General features: G+C 34.7%; 1 protein-coding gene across 6 annotated transcripts in view; it reads right to left on the bottom strand.

Moving 5' to 3' along the window:
• FAT1 (FAT atypical cadherin 1) overlaps positions 1-16,987 on the bottom strand; it is a 125,846-nt gene that overhangs the window by 56,828 nt on the left and 52,031 nt on the right. For all 6 annotated transcript variants that reach the window (XM_081269388.1, XM_081269387.1, XM_081269392.1 and 3 more), the window contains exon 3: positions 11,231-11,545. In XM_081269388.1, coding sequence (XP_081125514.1) covers positions 11,231-11,545 — 315 coding nt within the window. The remainder of the gene's footprint in view (positions 1-11,230; positions 11,546-16,987) is intronic.

Raw genomic sequence — 16,987 nt, 5'->3', positions numbered from 1 at the left:
TATTTTCCTGAATGTCTTCCCCCAAAATGTCACTCCTGGAGATATATAAAAGCCTAAGACATAGCTCCTCTCCTCAAAGGCATATAACTTAAAGAAACACCCTTGTACCTAAAAGGTAGAGAAGAGTATTAAACTAATCTCTCATATTTCACTTTTTTAACCAACACTATTTGCACATTTCCCACGAACCAGCTAAGGGTTAAGCATTTTAAGAATTAGTGACATTATGAAAAATTAAAATGAAACACCTGTAACGCACCAGTGAGCAGACTATAAAATTTAAATTGCTTCAACAACTTTTAGACTAGAAATACTACAAAAACCAAAAAGGCAAGATGTTGGTGTAAAATGTGTATATGTATACATGTAATGTATATACACAGAATGTTTATGTAATTTTTACCAGTTAAACTACAAATTATTATATCTGGTTACTCCTGAGACAGAGAACATGAGGCCAAAGAAGAGATGGAAAAGAGGAAACTGGAAAGGATGCTTCAACTTTTTACTTTATAACACTTCTTTAGTGTGGTAATCATTAAATTTTTAATGAGTGCATTACTTAAAGAAATTTAAACATTAAAATATTTTAAAGCTGAGAACAGGGTTTGTGAATGGAGCTCAGGGGTGTAATGCCTGTCTAGCATGTTCCTTCCCCAACACAGGGTGGGAGGAATTAAGAGCAGAAACATACAGAAATACCATTTTTTACTTGACTGAAAAATCTTAAATAAATGATGTTTTAAAAGCCTAAAATATATGGTTATAGATATTAAAAATCAGAAGCTTAGAATTCAGTGGTATATCTTTTACAGCTTTTTCTAATGTTTTTAAGTTGAAGTGAACTTTTTAATGAAATGTATCATACATTCTAAAATACCCTCTCTCTATAAAAACAAAGTTTACTAGAGCCAGAGGGTCTTTTAAAATCCTGTAGCCCAAATCTTACATTTTAACATGAGAAAATGCGGCTGAGGAAAGTTAAATTCTGGAAGGCCACAGTTAACAGTAGAGAAGGAGGCAGAGTAGAGTTCTTACACCAAAGGAAAAAGAAAAAAAGTATTCAGAAATCTCTTTATTGCTCTAGCTGTCTTCAACCAGAAGTGCATATCAGAATCATGAGACACGTAGGGCTAAACCAACTTCGACCTTCCCACTTCTATGCCAGAGCCTCCAAATCACAATCTGCATTCATGAGGAGCCAGTCTGTACAACCACACAAAAGTTTCCAGGTGATCTAGAGCTCCATCCCATCATAATCTTCTTGAAGTGTGTAACAGAAATTTTTAAAAACCCGCTCCCTCTTGCTTTAATGGTTTTTGGTTTCAGTCATTGTAATAATTATTATTGGCTGTATCTGGTACAAAGTATATTATCTATATCTTTAAAATACCACTTGAAATACAGAGAAATATAACAAGACTACAGATGTATGAGAGATAAACACCACTTAAGAACCATAATTAACATAGCAGAAAATACTTCAAAGAAGTGGCCGGAAACGGCTACCTTAAGATTCCATCTGCACTTAAAATACTTCTTAAAGCCTAAAACATCTTCCAGAATCTTCTTGACAAACTTGCAACTACAGTCCAAATCATTAAAACCTGTTAGAACATAAGTTAAATGAAATGAAGTCTCTCTGACATAACAGGAAATCATCTAAATGGCTACATAAAATTCCATGTATAGCAGATTTCCCAAATTTTGGAAATAATTTTTGTGATAGGTTGAATGGTAGACTCTTACCAACAGACATGTCTATTCTGGAACCTGTAAATCTGACCTTATTTGGAACAAAAGTCTCTGAAGATGTAACCAAGTAAAGGACCTCAAATGAGATCATCCTGGGCTCTAAATTCAACAGCCACCAGTGTCCTTTGGAGAGAAAGGTGGAGGGGATTTGAGACAGAGAGACACAGGAAAGAGGGCCTTGTGAAGACAGAGCCATAGACTGTCATAAGCCAAGAAGTGCCTGGAGACTGGGTTTCAGAGGGAGAGTGATCCTGCTGACCTTAATTTCAGGCTTCAGGACTGTGAGTGAATAAACTTCTATTGTTTCAAGGCACACAGTTTGTGATGATTTGTTAATTTAGCCTTTAGGAAACTAATATACTTTAAAAAATAAAGGTTAACAGCTTTACGAGGTATAATGAGTACATAAAAAAACTATACATTTAATTTATGCAATTTGATGAGTTTGGATTTGTTGAGTTTTTTTTAAAAATTACCAAAATATAAAACATGCCACAAATTATTTGGTTTTTTTTTTTTTTTTGGTTGCCAATGGATTTTTCACTTTATTTGTGCTCTACCAATGAGCTACATACAACCCCAGCCACCACAACTTATTTATCAGTTCTTTGAACATATTATTTCTCATACTCTTTCTTGCTCTATGTTTAAATATTTTTCAATAATTCTAATTATAAATGCAAGCTTAATGCCTAAGAAATATGAAGTCTCAATTATAAAGTGATTTCAACCAAAGACCAAAACAGGAAAGATCCTTTTAATCTGAATAAACCAAAACGATTTCTCTCTGGTCTCAAAAGTTAGCTTAATAAGCAACATAAAGGATACAGCAAAATTAATCAAGAATGCCCAATAAACTATTCTCTTTAGTCAGAAAAAAATTTGTGTGCTCACCTGGCATTTGCCAAAACTATTTTAGCTATATCCCTTGCTCCCCTAACACAGAGGCTACAGAAAAAAATAGTAAAATGCCTACGATAGGAAAAGCTAGCATCAACTATTAAAATAAACAAAGGAGTTAGAATTCAAATTGTCTTGAGAACTTTATGAGATATGTATTTCAAACCTGGGGTCCTGAATATATATTTTTCAAAAATTTCTATGATGTACTACTGAAATAGACTATGCTTTGAGTTAGTTAAGCTATCAAAAAACTATAGGGACTATCCAAATGTAAGAAAACCAGAGGGCAATAGAATTAGTAATGAATTTTTAAAATGAAGTACTCAAGTAAAACAAGGTACTATGAAACACAGACACAGGAGACAACTTTAGGAGTCCATGTAGTCCATTACTATAAACACTTTTTCCAAGGAACAGTCTAGTCTGCAGATATGTACCAAATCAGCTTTAGTAAAATGAAAAGGGCCATAGAACAAGGCTATTTATTGCACTTTACAGAGATCACAGCTGACACCCTGAGAACTGCACAGAGGGTAGATGGAGGGTATCACACAGGCAAAGAGTGGATAAACAAGACCTGAACCAAGCACAGTGTTTCATTTGTTCAGATTCAAGACTCAAGACATGTAAAAAGGAAAATCACTCAAATTTGCTAATTTTTCAAATCTTTTATCAGTCAAGTGGAAAACAAGCATTAAGCAGCAACCACACACTCAGCATTATGCTTAGTTCTATAGTGGAGTGGACACAATAAATGGCTGAGGAAAGTTCCTGGCCTTAATAAGGACTTGAGCCAAGACTGGAGCCTCACAAAATACAGCCAAGACTAGAGCCAACACTGAAGTCAGAGCTGACCTGGAGAGAGTGGAAAGGAGGCAGGGGCATCCCTTCTTGCCACTCACCATCCTGAAAACATAGATTGCCATAAAGGATCTGAGCAAAGGTTCAACTTTACTCTTACAATTATCACTCCACATCCAAGTTCTTAGCCTTTCACTATGACCTCAGAGATACTCCGCAGCATTGCACTGTCTTTATTTAGGTGCTGTTCCACCGACCGAATTTAACCACAGATTGTCAAGAGCTCTTTTGGCAGCTGCAGCCATCTGAGCAGCTATTGTTTGTCACTGCGGTACTGGTGCCGGCAGGATTAGGCTTGGAGCCAAAAAATGGAATTCTATTCATAGATTGTCAAGGCTGGAAAGCAGCTCAGAATTCATTTAGTTCAAACTTTTAGAGCTCCTCGGAAAACACTAATAAAACAAATCAAGTGACCATTCTAAAGTCACACAGGAAATGGCTGAGAAAGTCACACGGGAAATAGCTGAGCAAGAAGCTGCTAGTGTCACTGACTTCTCTTCTGGTTTTCATTCTCTTACTAGCTGTTACTTGTTGAAAATTGAGGGTATTAAAATGTAAGATCAAAAGTCGAACTCCATTTATAGGGAACTGACTTCAGCATTCCTATAAGTGTCAGTTATAGCAGGGACACAAAGAAGGGGAAGGTACCTAAGGTCAACATCATACTGACATAAAAAGCTAATTTCACTTAAGCACTTAATTGCTAGATCTTAAAATATAATTTTGGTAAATGATATTCAGCAACATATTTAAAAACTCAGAATTCCTGGATAACATTTATCCTAGAATTAATGCAATTAATTAATTATCCTAGATTCAATGGAAACATTTTGAGAGGAGAAACATCACCAACATGTATGTACAGAATAAAAATCAGACTTCTTTTAGCTTTAGGAATAACACATTTCACTATAAAATAAAAATTAGTATGAGGAACAGGTATGAAAAATTCCTTCTTTAAAAAACTGTACTACTTGTATTGGTAAAAACTACAAATAGGTAAACTTTATTACTTTTTTTAAAATGAATTCCTGCCATTGTAACTTGACTGGCCCTTCACTTCCTTCCTTTGAGGCTATCAAATGTTACAGGAAACCCTTGGAAGTTGTTTGCAGCTGCAGTTATTTCCTATTGCACTTTGTTCAGTCTCCATTCCAGCCACAATAAAATACCACTTACTCTGATTCACAAAAAAACAGTTGTAAAGTGATACAGGACTAGAACATGGATGAGTACCCAATACTACTAGCTATTGTAACAGTTTCTGATTTTATCATGCTTAGGGAATTACTATATATACACTATGTATTTCTACCAAATCTATTTGAAATCAAATCACATTTCTTAAATCAAACAATCACATTTTTATTTCTAAAATAAAATAGTTCTATAGTAAATACACCAGTCCACTGTATATTGTTGTCCTCTAAATTAGTAATTTGAGCATGAACAACTCAACCCAGGATAAGGGAGGGAATGAAAAAAATGATGTAAGAAATAGTAAAAAATTGGTAAATATACAAAGCCAACTATATGAGCTGGTATTTGTTGCTCTGAATTACTTTAAACAGGATATACCAGCACAAACACACAAAAAAGTATAAAATCTCAAAATTTAGAAATATTCTGTCTTCTAATGGGATAGTTATTTCTCAAAGCAGACTATCAGTTTAACATCAACTTCCAATAGTCTATACGATCAATGTGCTAAATCTTGAGTTTTCAATTTTGGCAATGAATATTCTAGAAAGTAGAAGCAAATTACAGATCATGTTTTCTATGCATTATTGCTTACAGCAATAAAAAAATCAATTATTACTTCAGAAATATCAAATAGTTGCCCCCTCATGAAGAAAACTTAGTAATTTAACTAAGGACTCTAATAAATACTCAAGATTATTAGAAACCAGGAAACTATTGCTGATCTCATATGGATTGCAAGCTAAGAGGCTTTTACATTTTCAAATGATTAAAAAAAGTCTTTTGTGATACATGGAAAGTATACAAAATTGCAATTTCAATGTCTATAAATACAGTTTTATTGGAACACAGTTATGCTCATTCATTTCCACATCACCTATGGCAGCTTTTTTTTTTTAATATTTATTTTTTAGTTCTCGGCGGACACAACCTCTTTGTTGGTATGTGGTGCTGAGGATCGAACCCAGGCCGCATGCATGCCAGGCGAGCGCGCTACCGCTTGAGCCACATCCCCAGCCCCACCTATGGCAGCTTCCATGCTAGAATTACAGAGCTGATTAGCTGTGACAGACTGTATGGCCTACAAAGCTGAAGGTACTATGGGGCCCTTGATAATAAAAACTGACTCCTGAAGTACACGGTCAATGAAACTAAATATAAACATCTAGTGTTATTTACAAGTGTCACATTTTGTGGTACCTTGGAAATAACATCAGCTTAACAAGCAATTATTATATGAAAGCATGGGCAAGAATTTTTATTGTGGTTTCTACAGAAAAGGTAAGACAAGATAGCATCCATGGTTTGGGATTGGCTACTTTGAATAATTTCAACAGGCCTGGAGCATAGAGGCTGTTCTTAGTTGTCAGGAACCTGGCCCCTGGAAAGATCTGGGCAAAGTGATAGTGGCTGAGCACAATAAAAGAAGTGGCTGAATATGGGCTTAGGGTTGATGAGTTTATATATAAAAGCACACTTCTGGGTAAGTCAGAAGCTTGGAAAACTTGTGGGAGAGATGGATAAGTTCACTGGTGGATTGTGGTGATGGTTTTCCATGTGTACAGATATGTCAAAACAAACATTAAATATATGCAATTGACCGTCAACTATTCCTTCAAATAATCTTTTGAAATATAAAGACTATTATTTGCTTTGTATCAAAAACCTGGAAAATACCAAGCACAAAAACATGAGAATAAGACTGTGATCTTTTCTAAAGAATGCATGTGCCTAACAGTAACCTTCAAAATTATCTGACAATTACAAGTTGCTTATCGCTCCTCAAAGTTCAAATTGATAACTTTAACTAAAAGGGCATTTTGTGGGGAGGTGTCAGTTTCCTGAGGTTACTGCACAAAATGAAGTCTGTAAAATTTACACTAGTCCTTTTTGTTCTGGGCTCCCTTTATTCTCTGTGTCCTTGACATACCACAAGGCTGTGACGCTTTTGCTTGCAGGAGCTGGGTCTGTGAAGACCCAAACAATATAACACTCTATGCTCTTGTCTCTCTCTTACCTTGAGCAAAAGCACAATTTACAGTAAAAGAAGCAAATTTTCCCTAACTGATATTGAGCATAACCAAACAAACCAACAAAAAAAAAGTCATAAAAGTTTATGCTAACAAAAAGGTATGTATCAGAAAAGGAGAATGGATTAAGTCTTTCCTGTGTACCCTGGGGAAAAAAAAACATCACCACCCTACTTGTAAACAGTAGAAGTACATGAGATGTGGAAGGACAGCTCCTGGCACCATAATTAAGCACAAAAACTCTTGAGTCAAAGATAAAAAAAAAAAAAAAAAAAAAAAAGGCATTTAAAAATCCATTCAGACTTGTCACTTGAGGCCTAAAATTCAGAAAATCATTGAAGCAAAATTTAAGAAGGTTATCTGTTTTATTTTTTAAAACATTTGAGCATATGTAATAAAAGTAAAAAAGGTGTTGGGGAGATTTTCTCCTTTTTTCCAAAATGACTTTCACCAAGGTAATTAAATTTACACAAAATGTTCTAAGGACTGCTGGAAGACTCTCAAAAATAAGTGACTATTTATAAAAAGTAACACACAGCTGTAGAACCTTATTCTGGCATTCAAGTGTAGCCACATCTTTCAGTTTCTATCACCCTCCTTCACATTGTCACCAACAGGAGAAACATCCTCTACCTCGTCTCCATCAATCTACTTTCACCACATTTAAAATCAGCCCAAAAGCATTTCCAAGGGGACTTGTTTTCCTAATTACTCCCAACACATCAGTGAGTTTGCCCATGCACAGTATCTTGTACCCACTATTTACTGTGCTACTTGGACTTTAGTAGATCACATTCTTCCAAAACACTTTTCAAGGTGTTATATTCAAAGACAAAGCTCAGTAAACACCTGATGATGATTTAGTTTTCTCTAGTCTGCTGGTCATTTGATAATCACAGGGGTCCCAAATTCATCTTTACTATCAAGAAGCAAGTTTACCTATTCTATCAAGCTTGTTTATCTAAGGGAAATGCATAAATCCATAAATCTAACCAAAATCTTGATAGAATATCTGTAACAGAAATAAGAGGAAGAGGTGAGCACCTCTTCTTTTCTTTCTTTTTTATTTTTTTGGTACCAGAGATTGAACTCAGGGATATCTTACCACTGAGCTACATCCTCAGTCCCAGTCCTTTCTTTTCTTAATTTTGAGACAGGAACTTATGATTGAACTTGAGATGGAACCTGCAATTTTCTTGCCTCAGGCTCAAAAGTCACTGGGATTACAGGCATGTGACACCATGCCAAGCAGCTATGGCAGTTTTTCTAAAAATGACTCTTAAGTACTCTGCACACAGAAACACAGAATGCTCATCACTAATCACAATATCTAAGGACCTGAAGTCCATTTTCCCAAGATACCAGAAGAAAAGTCTTTTACTGTGGCCTAGATCTCTGGATTTCCAGCCCAGTGATTTTCTCGCTCAGGCATTAATTATTAAGTAACATGACTACAGGTCTCCAGGTTGGGTTTGGGTCAGTAAATCACAACGGACTTCTACCAGTCTGTCTTTCATCACTTTCCACAAACTAGCCCATTTTACTCCTCTATTACAAATAATCTACTAAAATTGTCAGCTTTAAAGGTTTTGAGGAAGATGAGGCATCGAGGCTTTGGACCCTAAGAATCTGCTTAAATTTTCTGCTGAGTTGGGGGAACAGATCATTTTAAAACAGATCTCCTGAAGCCGTATGTACTGTATTTTCTAATAATGCCCATGCTAAAATATGGGTATTTTTTTTTTTTGATCTTTAGAGACTAGGTGATTTGTGCAAAGATTAGACTTCTTTACTAAACACATCGTTTACAAAATGATTCATAACAAATATTTCTGTGTACTAAATATATTCTCCACTAATATCTGCCTTCAAGTCATAAAAATATAAAACCTCTCAGTATATGTAGATGAATTTTCTCCTGCTATCCTGCCAGCAGGATCCATGTTCTTCCCACCCAGTGGGTAAGAGATGGTTTGAATTCTCAGAGAGGTTATTCTTGCTGAAGGTATGGAAGAGTGCAGAAGTCTCCACAGACCTCTGAAGAATTGTCGAGCCTTAACAGGAGTAGCAACAGCATATCAATCAGGGTTCTACAACAAGACATAACACTACAGTAGTGATATTATTTCAGAGGCCAGGCAGATAAATAACCCAAGTTTCAAGGCTCCCCACAATAACTGTAATCTATACAATTCCCTTAAGTTTCTTTCTTCTCCTTCTCCTGATATAAATGATACCCCAACCTATAGTATTTGCTCAAATAATCAAAAGGACATTTAGTCCTTGCTCCCTTGTCTTTTTGAAGGAGACTTAATCTAAAAAAGAGAGACAGAAGACATAAAAATTTGGAAATATTTTTGTAAGTTGAATTCATCAAATAATTTTAAAATAGGGATGGTTACACATTCCTGAATTATCATTTCAAAGCTTTTATTTCTAGATTCTCCCTCTCAACGCTGTAACCACCACCTCCTTCCAGGCATACTTTCTGGACCCTGAATTCCTCCTCCAAAATTCTTCTAAACTTCTAACTTTCTTCTTTTTTCTAACAAGGCCTTCTAAAATTTTAGCTCTTAGTTCTTAGATCTTTTTCACCAAAAAAAAAAAAAAGAGAGAGAGAGAGAGAGAGAGAGAGAATGAACTTAGTTACCGTCTGTGCAGTAAAAACATACAACCACACTGTTAAAACAAGCCTTTTATTAATCATTTACAAGGGCTGTTTCAAGCTTGGCAGGTTCTAGTCTTAATTCCAGCCTTTTTTCTTGGGCTTATGGTCCTGACTCTACTCCCAATGCTTCCCTATAGAAAAACTCTTCAGATCCTGAAAATTTCACTTTTATATAATTAAATTCCAATAAGGCTCAAAGAGGCTTAATAATCAATTATCATTTTCTAAGAATCCAAACTCTGTTAAAGGAACATACTAGAATCTGCCCAAAGGGCTAGAAGATAATTGCTCCAAAGCAAAACATATATAATACTTTTAAATAGTTCTGAAACTTATGTTTACTTTTAATAATAAAAAAAGTGTTTACAAATATCAGATTGAAATATGCTGATAAGTTTACAAACTAACATTTTAACATACTTTTCAAGAGACAAAATACTATATACATAGATGATCTCTATCAGGATCTTTCAACTAGCATTTGCTACAGAGGTCTTAAACTTGGCCTTCTTTCCACCTTAAGAATTGATTCCTTTTAAGTTGAAAAGAAAATAAGAAATAAGAATGAAACTAAAGAGGGGGAGGTGGATAATGAAGACGGGCAAGGAACAGAAGGATGCTACTTCCTTAATTTTGATGTTTGTGTATTATTTCCCTGACATTTCAAATACACAATCCAGTAACTGGACAGGCCAATTACCCTAGAGTAATATAATATAGGATAAACAAAGGCAAGCTAGAGGTATATAAATCTTGCTCTTCAAAGTTTTTCTGTTTATTAAATGTTACCAGCAAGTACTAACTATACAACACTCCATCAAGGCCAATAATTTATTTTTCTCCAAATAAACTATCCTCTAAATATCATATAATAGTTATTTTAAATGATCAATAAATCAAAATGTTCTACCCTCACATATGAAGTTTTCATCCAAAAAATGAAAACTTAAGTTTTTTACTACCCAAATGATAACCACCTTGAATATCTTATGAAATAATACAAAAGAGACCTAAGAACTAAGAAAAAAAAAAAAGCAAAATACATTGTCAAATGTAAAAGAGCAAAGATTGTAGTTCACAAGGATTTGGGAAGAGTACTTGGGGGTCATAGAACTATCCCCTTAAGCAGGAGGTCACAAATATTTAAGAGAAGAGTTATGAGTTAAAGGTCAGAGGGAATTCTTCAAGGAAGTAACCATTTCTGATCTGAAAACTGCTTAATCCTAACCCCCTTCTGCCTAAAGAGTTAAAGGTACTACTCCACAGGAAAAATTTAAAACAATATTTAAAAACTAGTGAGTTTTGAAATAAATTCTTCCAATATTCTTTACAAAAAGGGGAATTATGAAAATTCAAGGAGCTGGGGCTGCGGCTCAGCAGTAGTGCACTTGCCTAGCATGTGTGAGGTACTGGGTTCAATTCTGAGCACCGCATATAAATAAATAAAACAAGTCTATCAACAACTAAAAAAATATTAAAGAAAATTCAAATACTCAGTAACATAATGTGCTGTAAAATTGCAACACTCATTCAGGAACTACTACTGAGATAATAATATTTGGTTTTTAGCCTCAAAGTCAAGTCTGTTATTAAGAAATATCATAAAATAGCTTTATAAAACTCCAAAGTTTAAAAAAAAAAGACATCTGGAAATAATTTCAGCTGATAATAAAGGTTTGTCTTGAATAATTTGAAAGAGAATGATTTACCAAAACCAAAGAAAAGTGTGCAACAGATAAATGTTAATTCTTAATTTCCTCAACACGAAGAGAGAATACACATAAACATGTCACATAACAGTATTAACACATACCTGTTTTAGGATGTATTGAAAAGAATCCTTGTGGATTTCCACTTGTAATTTTGTATGTGAGCTTGTCATCAGAGCTAGAATCTGGATCAAATGCCTCAATTTGGACCACAGGTATATCCTTGGGAGAATTTTCCATTATCTCTGGATAATAGACAGGCTCTGATGTCTGTGGTGCATTATCGTTGACATCCTCAACCTCTATGTAGATCTCTATAAATGATGAAAGAGGCACTACACCCTGATCAGTTGCATAGACTGTTAGCCAGTAATGGGAGGTTGATTCACGGTCCAGTCGATCTGAAGTCTCTATGACACCTACAGAAAAAGAAGAAAAATGTGAGGTGTCATGCCAAGAACAACAAAAAATGCCACTTTGGGAAAGTGTCAACCTACAAACGATTTATTACATGTCCTTCTTAGTTGCACAACCTTAAGCAAGTTATTTCATCTCTGTGCTTCAATTTCCTTTCCTATTCAATGGAGATAACAGCACATTCCTAATAGGCTGATTAAGTGAACTATACATATGAAATGATTAAACAATGTGTGTTACATAATGTGCAACAGAAAACTATGTTATCATTAGAATCAGGTATCACTCACCACATGGAGCAGTTTAAAAAGTATTATCTAAGTCTCTAAACAACCTCATGAAATGCGCACTAAGAGATCATCTAAAGGCCAGTATTTTGTTTTGCCAAAGATGAGAGTTATGATTATTTGAGATGTATTGACTTTCCTAGAGGTTAATCAAGAAATCAGGATAAAACCAGAGCTATGGCTCAGATCCAAGTCCCACAGCCTACTATGCCCTGCTCCCTAGTCTGTATTCACTTGATCACTGCCACAGTCTATGGAAAAAGATTGGGAGCACACTCCTCTAGACATCTTTATCTGACTTACACACCCCTTTTAAGTAGTTAAGAAAAGAGAGTAAACTGTCTCTTGTGTCCTCAAATTCTTCCATTTCTTTAAATTACCAAGAACTAGTGTGATATAAAAATATAAATTCTCTAGCTAATGCTAGAAATTGCAGAAGGGTCAACCTTCTCAAATACTAGTATTTTTAGCACCTTGTACAAAAAAGCACAACTTCTTAAGTGAATAAACACAATGCATAAATATCTTAACTGGGGTTGATACAAAAAGTCCTCAATTGAGACCCAAACTCATTTTTTTTTTTAGTCAACTAGTAAGAGATGGAGTCATGCGATTACTACTAAGAGGGTTAGAGTATCTGTATCATTTTGGCCCAGCCATGGAGACCTATGAACACCTTACTTAATCCCACAATTGCCTCCTGACAATATGATTAAAAGTGGGTATGCTGAAAAGGTGTAATCTTGCCCTTTGGCTCCCCAAATATACCACATTTTTTCTCACAGACTGATCATTCTGAACTAATGATACTTAAAGTGCTCAATATCTCAGACCAAGTTGAACTTCAGAAATCCTTGGAGATCACTGACCTTTTCTATCCCATGCAAAATAATATAAGAAAAATAACAGATATTAAAACAGGATTTAACTTAACCAAAAATCTATAATTTTGTTTTTTTAATTGACAAAAATTATGTATACTTATTGGGTACAACATGTTTTGAAATATGTATACATTATGGAATGGCTCAATCAAGCATATGTATTACTCCACACAGTTATCATTTCTCATGGTGAGAACACTAGTACCTACTCTTTTAGCAATATTCAATACAATACACTGTTATTAACTATAGTCAACATGTTTCATTTATTTTATTTAAATTTAAGCATTTGCTTATTAAGATTGTTAATATCAGAAAAAAATCACTTATATTAAATGCTAGAAACTGAACTATCCTAAGATGAGTGTTTACAGCCACTCTGAAGCACTATAATTATTTACTACAGCCTTCAATGAATCCTTTAAAACAATATAATACTTCGAGAAATATGGAACAACGCCTCAGAACTAAAGAAAAAGCAGCTCATCTCTTTAGGTGGCAAACAAAGAGAAGCTCAGATATGTTTTCTCTTTAACTCAGTACCAAACATCATCTATGCATGCTCAAGTCATTCACGAAATTACTAAAATTATGTTTATGGTCTGAGAAAATAATTTGCTAGTTTCTCTTATTCATCGTGTTCATTCCAAAGGAAGTTGGGGCTCTGGGATGCTTTCTTCAAGGAAAACAGAATGAATGCGCACATGCTCCTCCTGTTCTGCTGCTTCCCTAAAAACTCTGTTAAAGTCATTTGACTAGTGATCACTAGCAAATGTCAAGCAGACAAATACATGGTGATTTTCTTCACCAACTTTTAGTCATAATCCTAAATACTTGATGATGTTTTGCACTTTTAAAAAGTGTGTACCTGTAAAAGTGATTATGGGCATTTAAAAATATAATAACCACAGAAACAATTTTCTCAATGTTCACTATATGCCAGGTACTCTAAGTGTTTTACATGTATTGTCTTATTTAATCTTTATTTCCAACCTGCCTACATTGTGGTGCTATTAACCCCATTCCACTTAAGAAAAACTCAAGAGATGAGGAACTTCCCTGGGTCACAGTAAGTGGCAAAGTTCAAATTTAGATACCACAAATCTCTGGATTTGGGTGCCAGCAAAATTCCCTGACAGTGCTATCCTTAATAGGACAAAAGTGTTGTAAACAAAACTTAATATGATAACTCTGAAAAGACAAGGCAACCTTCCTATTTTAGCATTCAGATAAATATGCTCATTCATACACAAGAGTTTTCTCTAGTCTCAGGTGAGGGGAAGAACGAAATTCTAAATGCAAATATATTATGGGGTTCATAATTATAGATAAAACAGCTACTTATTTCTCCTTTCATTCTGCTTTTAGTCAGATCTGTAAGTGTCCAGATAAAAGATGACAAGGAAAGCTCTCCCTATCAATTGGGCAATTGGGGGAGCACCCGTACTTTTTTGTATGATCCCCTGGCCATACTCAGGTTGATTCTCAAGAGTCTCAAATAATTTCTAGATATTACTGAAGTTTTTAAAAGGGAAAACAAGGTGATTCTATTCAAATATGGGAGAAAACTAGGACTGCACTAACTAGCAACTAAAATATAAATATTAATGAGTACATTGCCCAATGTTTCTATTTCATGAATTCCTGGACTCTGCAGAGTTTAGAATCCAGATGGATGTACCTCATTAGTCAAAGGTTCATCAGATTCTAAACCCTTCTTTACCGGAGTCCTGAAGGCCACCGTCTAGAGTCTTAACTAAAAGCAATGTTTATTCTTTAAGTCACTGTAAGTTGCTATTCCTACATTTTATCATTCTCCTTTTACCAGACCTTCCTAAAGATGCAACTAGCATTTATAGATTAGAGATGGATTTCTTCTAACTTTAACAATTACCTTAATTCAATAAAAAGAAACAATTTGAAGTTTCCATTGTGAAAAATTCTAATTAGTACAATTAACAAAGAGAAAAACAAAAATAAAACTAAAGCCTTTTAATCATCACTGGATGTGAAACAAACTGCTGCCTTCATTTTCAAGACTCTATCTCATCTCCTTCTTCTCTTAATCCATAATTGCCAATTAGCTTTCAATAATTATGTTTTTGTATACTGGGTTATAAATTCACTTTTCCTGTAAAAAAAAAAAAAAGAAATCAACAAGAAATACAGACGTTTTTCCTGAACAATACTCAAAATGGTATTTCATATTTGGGTATATATAAACATCTACCTATAAACTCTTTTCCCTCCTACCTTCAAACCTCTCTCCCTCTTTCAGCTTCCTTCCTTCTCAGCCACCTCTGCTCATCTTCTCTAATTCCTCTTTTACTCTCTGAGATAGCAATATGGTATACAACTAGAGGACAGTAAGGCCCAGCTGTCAAAAGACAGGAGTGGAAAGCCGAGGCTTTTCACAGAAATCTTTCCAACCAGATGCAAAGAGGACCAAAGCCAGGGAGAAGGACATCAAACACCTTTCCTATTAGAAGATTATAATACAAAAGCAGGGCAATATGGTAAAGATGTATATTTTGAGCACAGGAGACAAGTTTAGACATGCTTGCTATGTGTACCACCTAGTAGTATTACCCTTTACTTCAATGAAGCATTACAGAAAAAATAAATGCCTGACTTTCTAACCTAAGAATACAATGAAGGCATTTTTTAAAAAGTTGTTAAGTAGCTGAAAAATTTGAAAGAAGCCGGAAATGTGTAGCTATTAAGTAAAAATATTTATCATTCCAATCATATTCCCCGGGATTTCAAAACCACCACCAGATGTCACTATGGAAACTGATTTTAAACATGCACACAGTGAACAACTAGACCAAAGGGTGAGTGAAAACAAACAGAAAAAGAAAATTCCATGAAATTTCTAAAAGAATTTGACAAATATGGTTCAAAATGTATGTCTATGTCAAAAATTTCTTCCTGAAGAAACTCACTATGTCTATATAATTAATTAAAAAGGTACTGATGTTACCTTCCCATAGTCTAATTATTCAATATTTATAGGGTACAACAGAAGAGGCTTAAGCCAATTGGTCAAAAAGTTAATAAAGGTTTCCAAAATTATCAATTTTTCCATTGATAGCTGATGTTGCTGTTAATTCAAATACTGTCTTTGAATAGGAAAAACAGCATTCCCACCAACTGACACAGGTGGAGCAAGATGCTTTCAACATGGTAGTTCTTAAAATAAAGATTCCAATAGTTACTATATCTGCCAAAAGTAATTCAAGCGATTTCTTCCTGGAATTTTCCTACTTTCTTTACAGGCCTTAGCCCCTATCAAGGTCTAATGCCAAAATGTTGTTATTTTTGATTCTTTAGTTAGTACAACTCAAAAATATTTGTAACCAGCAATGAGCTGGACACAATAATTTGCAATTTCAACTCTCCTTTCTGATATACCATGTCACATACATTTCTTAAAATTGTGTGTTTGGGTGGGGGGGGGGGGTAGTTTTACATTACTATAACAAAATACCTGAAATAATCAACTTTAAAGGAAAGTTTTATTTTGGCTCACAGTTTTGGAGGTGTCAGTTTGAGGTCAACTGGCACCATTGTGATGGACCTGTGGTAGCACACAATATCATGGTGGGAATGCATTGCAGAGAAGACTGTTTACTTTTTAGCAGCCAAGACGAGAAAAAGAGGAAGGGTAAGGTCCCCAATATGCCCTTCAAGGGCACACCTCCCATGATATAACTTTCACTCACAGGGCACTATCTCTTTAACGTCTTCTAATAACAAGCTGGGAACTAAACCTTTAACTCATGGGCCTTTGGGGAATATTTATCCAAGCCACAGCATTCAGAAAAGAAACTTAAGGCAGCAACTGTATGAAAAGCTGCTTTAGTCAATCACAAGAAAAAACTAAATGTAAAATACAATTTTTTTACGATATTTTCCCTAAAGGCAACAATGGACTGATGACAATTGTTTTCTATCATGAAGAGAATAACTGTCTTAGAAACAAGTGACTTTTCAAATATACAAAGCACTACACACTCAAAAAGAACAGAAATACTATCAATGCACTGGAGATAATTTGTCTACAACAAACAGTTCTTCAACTTTTTTCTGATGATTATGGAAATCAGAAGTCCACAAACTGTCATATTTAATATTGGGCTGCTGAAAGACATTCATTCTTCCTTAAATTAAAATTTAAAAGGAGACTATATGCTCTTTATTTGAACGTAAACTCTTTGAAGGCAGAGATGTTATGCTTTGCTCAGGGCCTTGTATATTATGTGTACTTAAT

This window comes from Spermophilus citellus (assembly GCF_964194105.1).
Source record: "Spermophilus citellus genome assembly, chromosome: 16".
Lineage (NCBI taxonomy): Eukaryota > Metazoa > Chordata > Mammalia > Rodentia > Sciuridae > Spermophilus > Spermophilus citellus.
The sequence above is the reverse complement of the archived record's forward strand: the minus strand, read 5'-3'. Positions and strand labels throughout refer to the sequence as shown.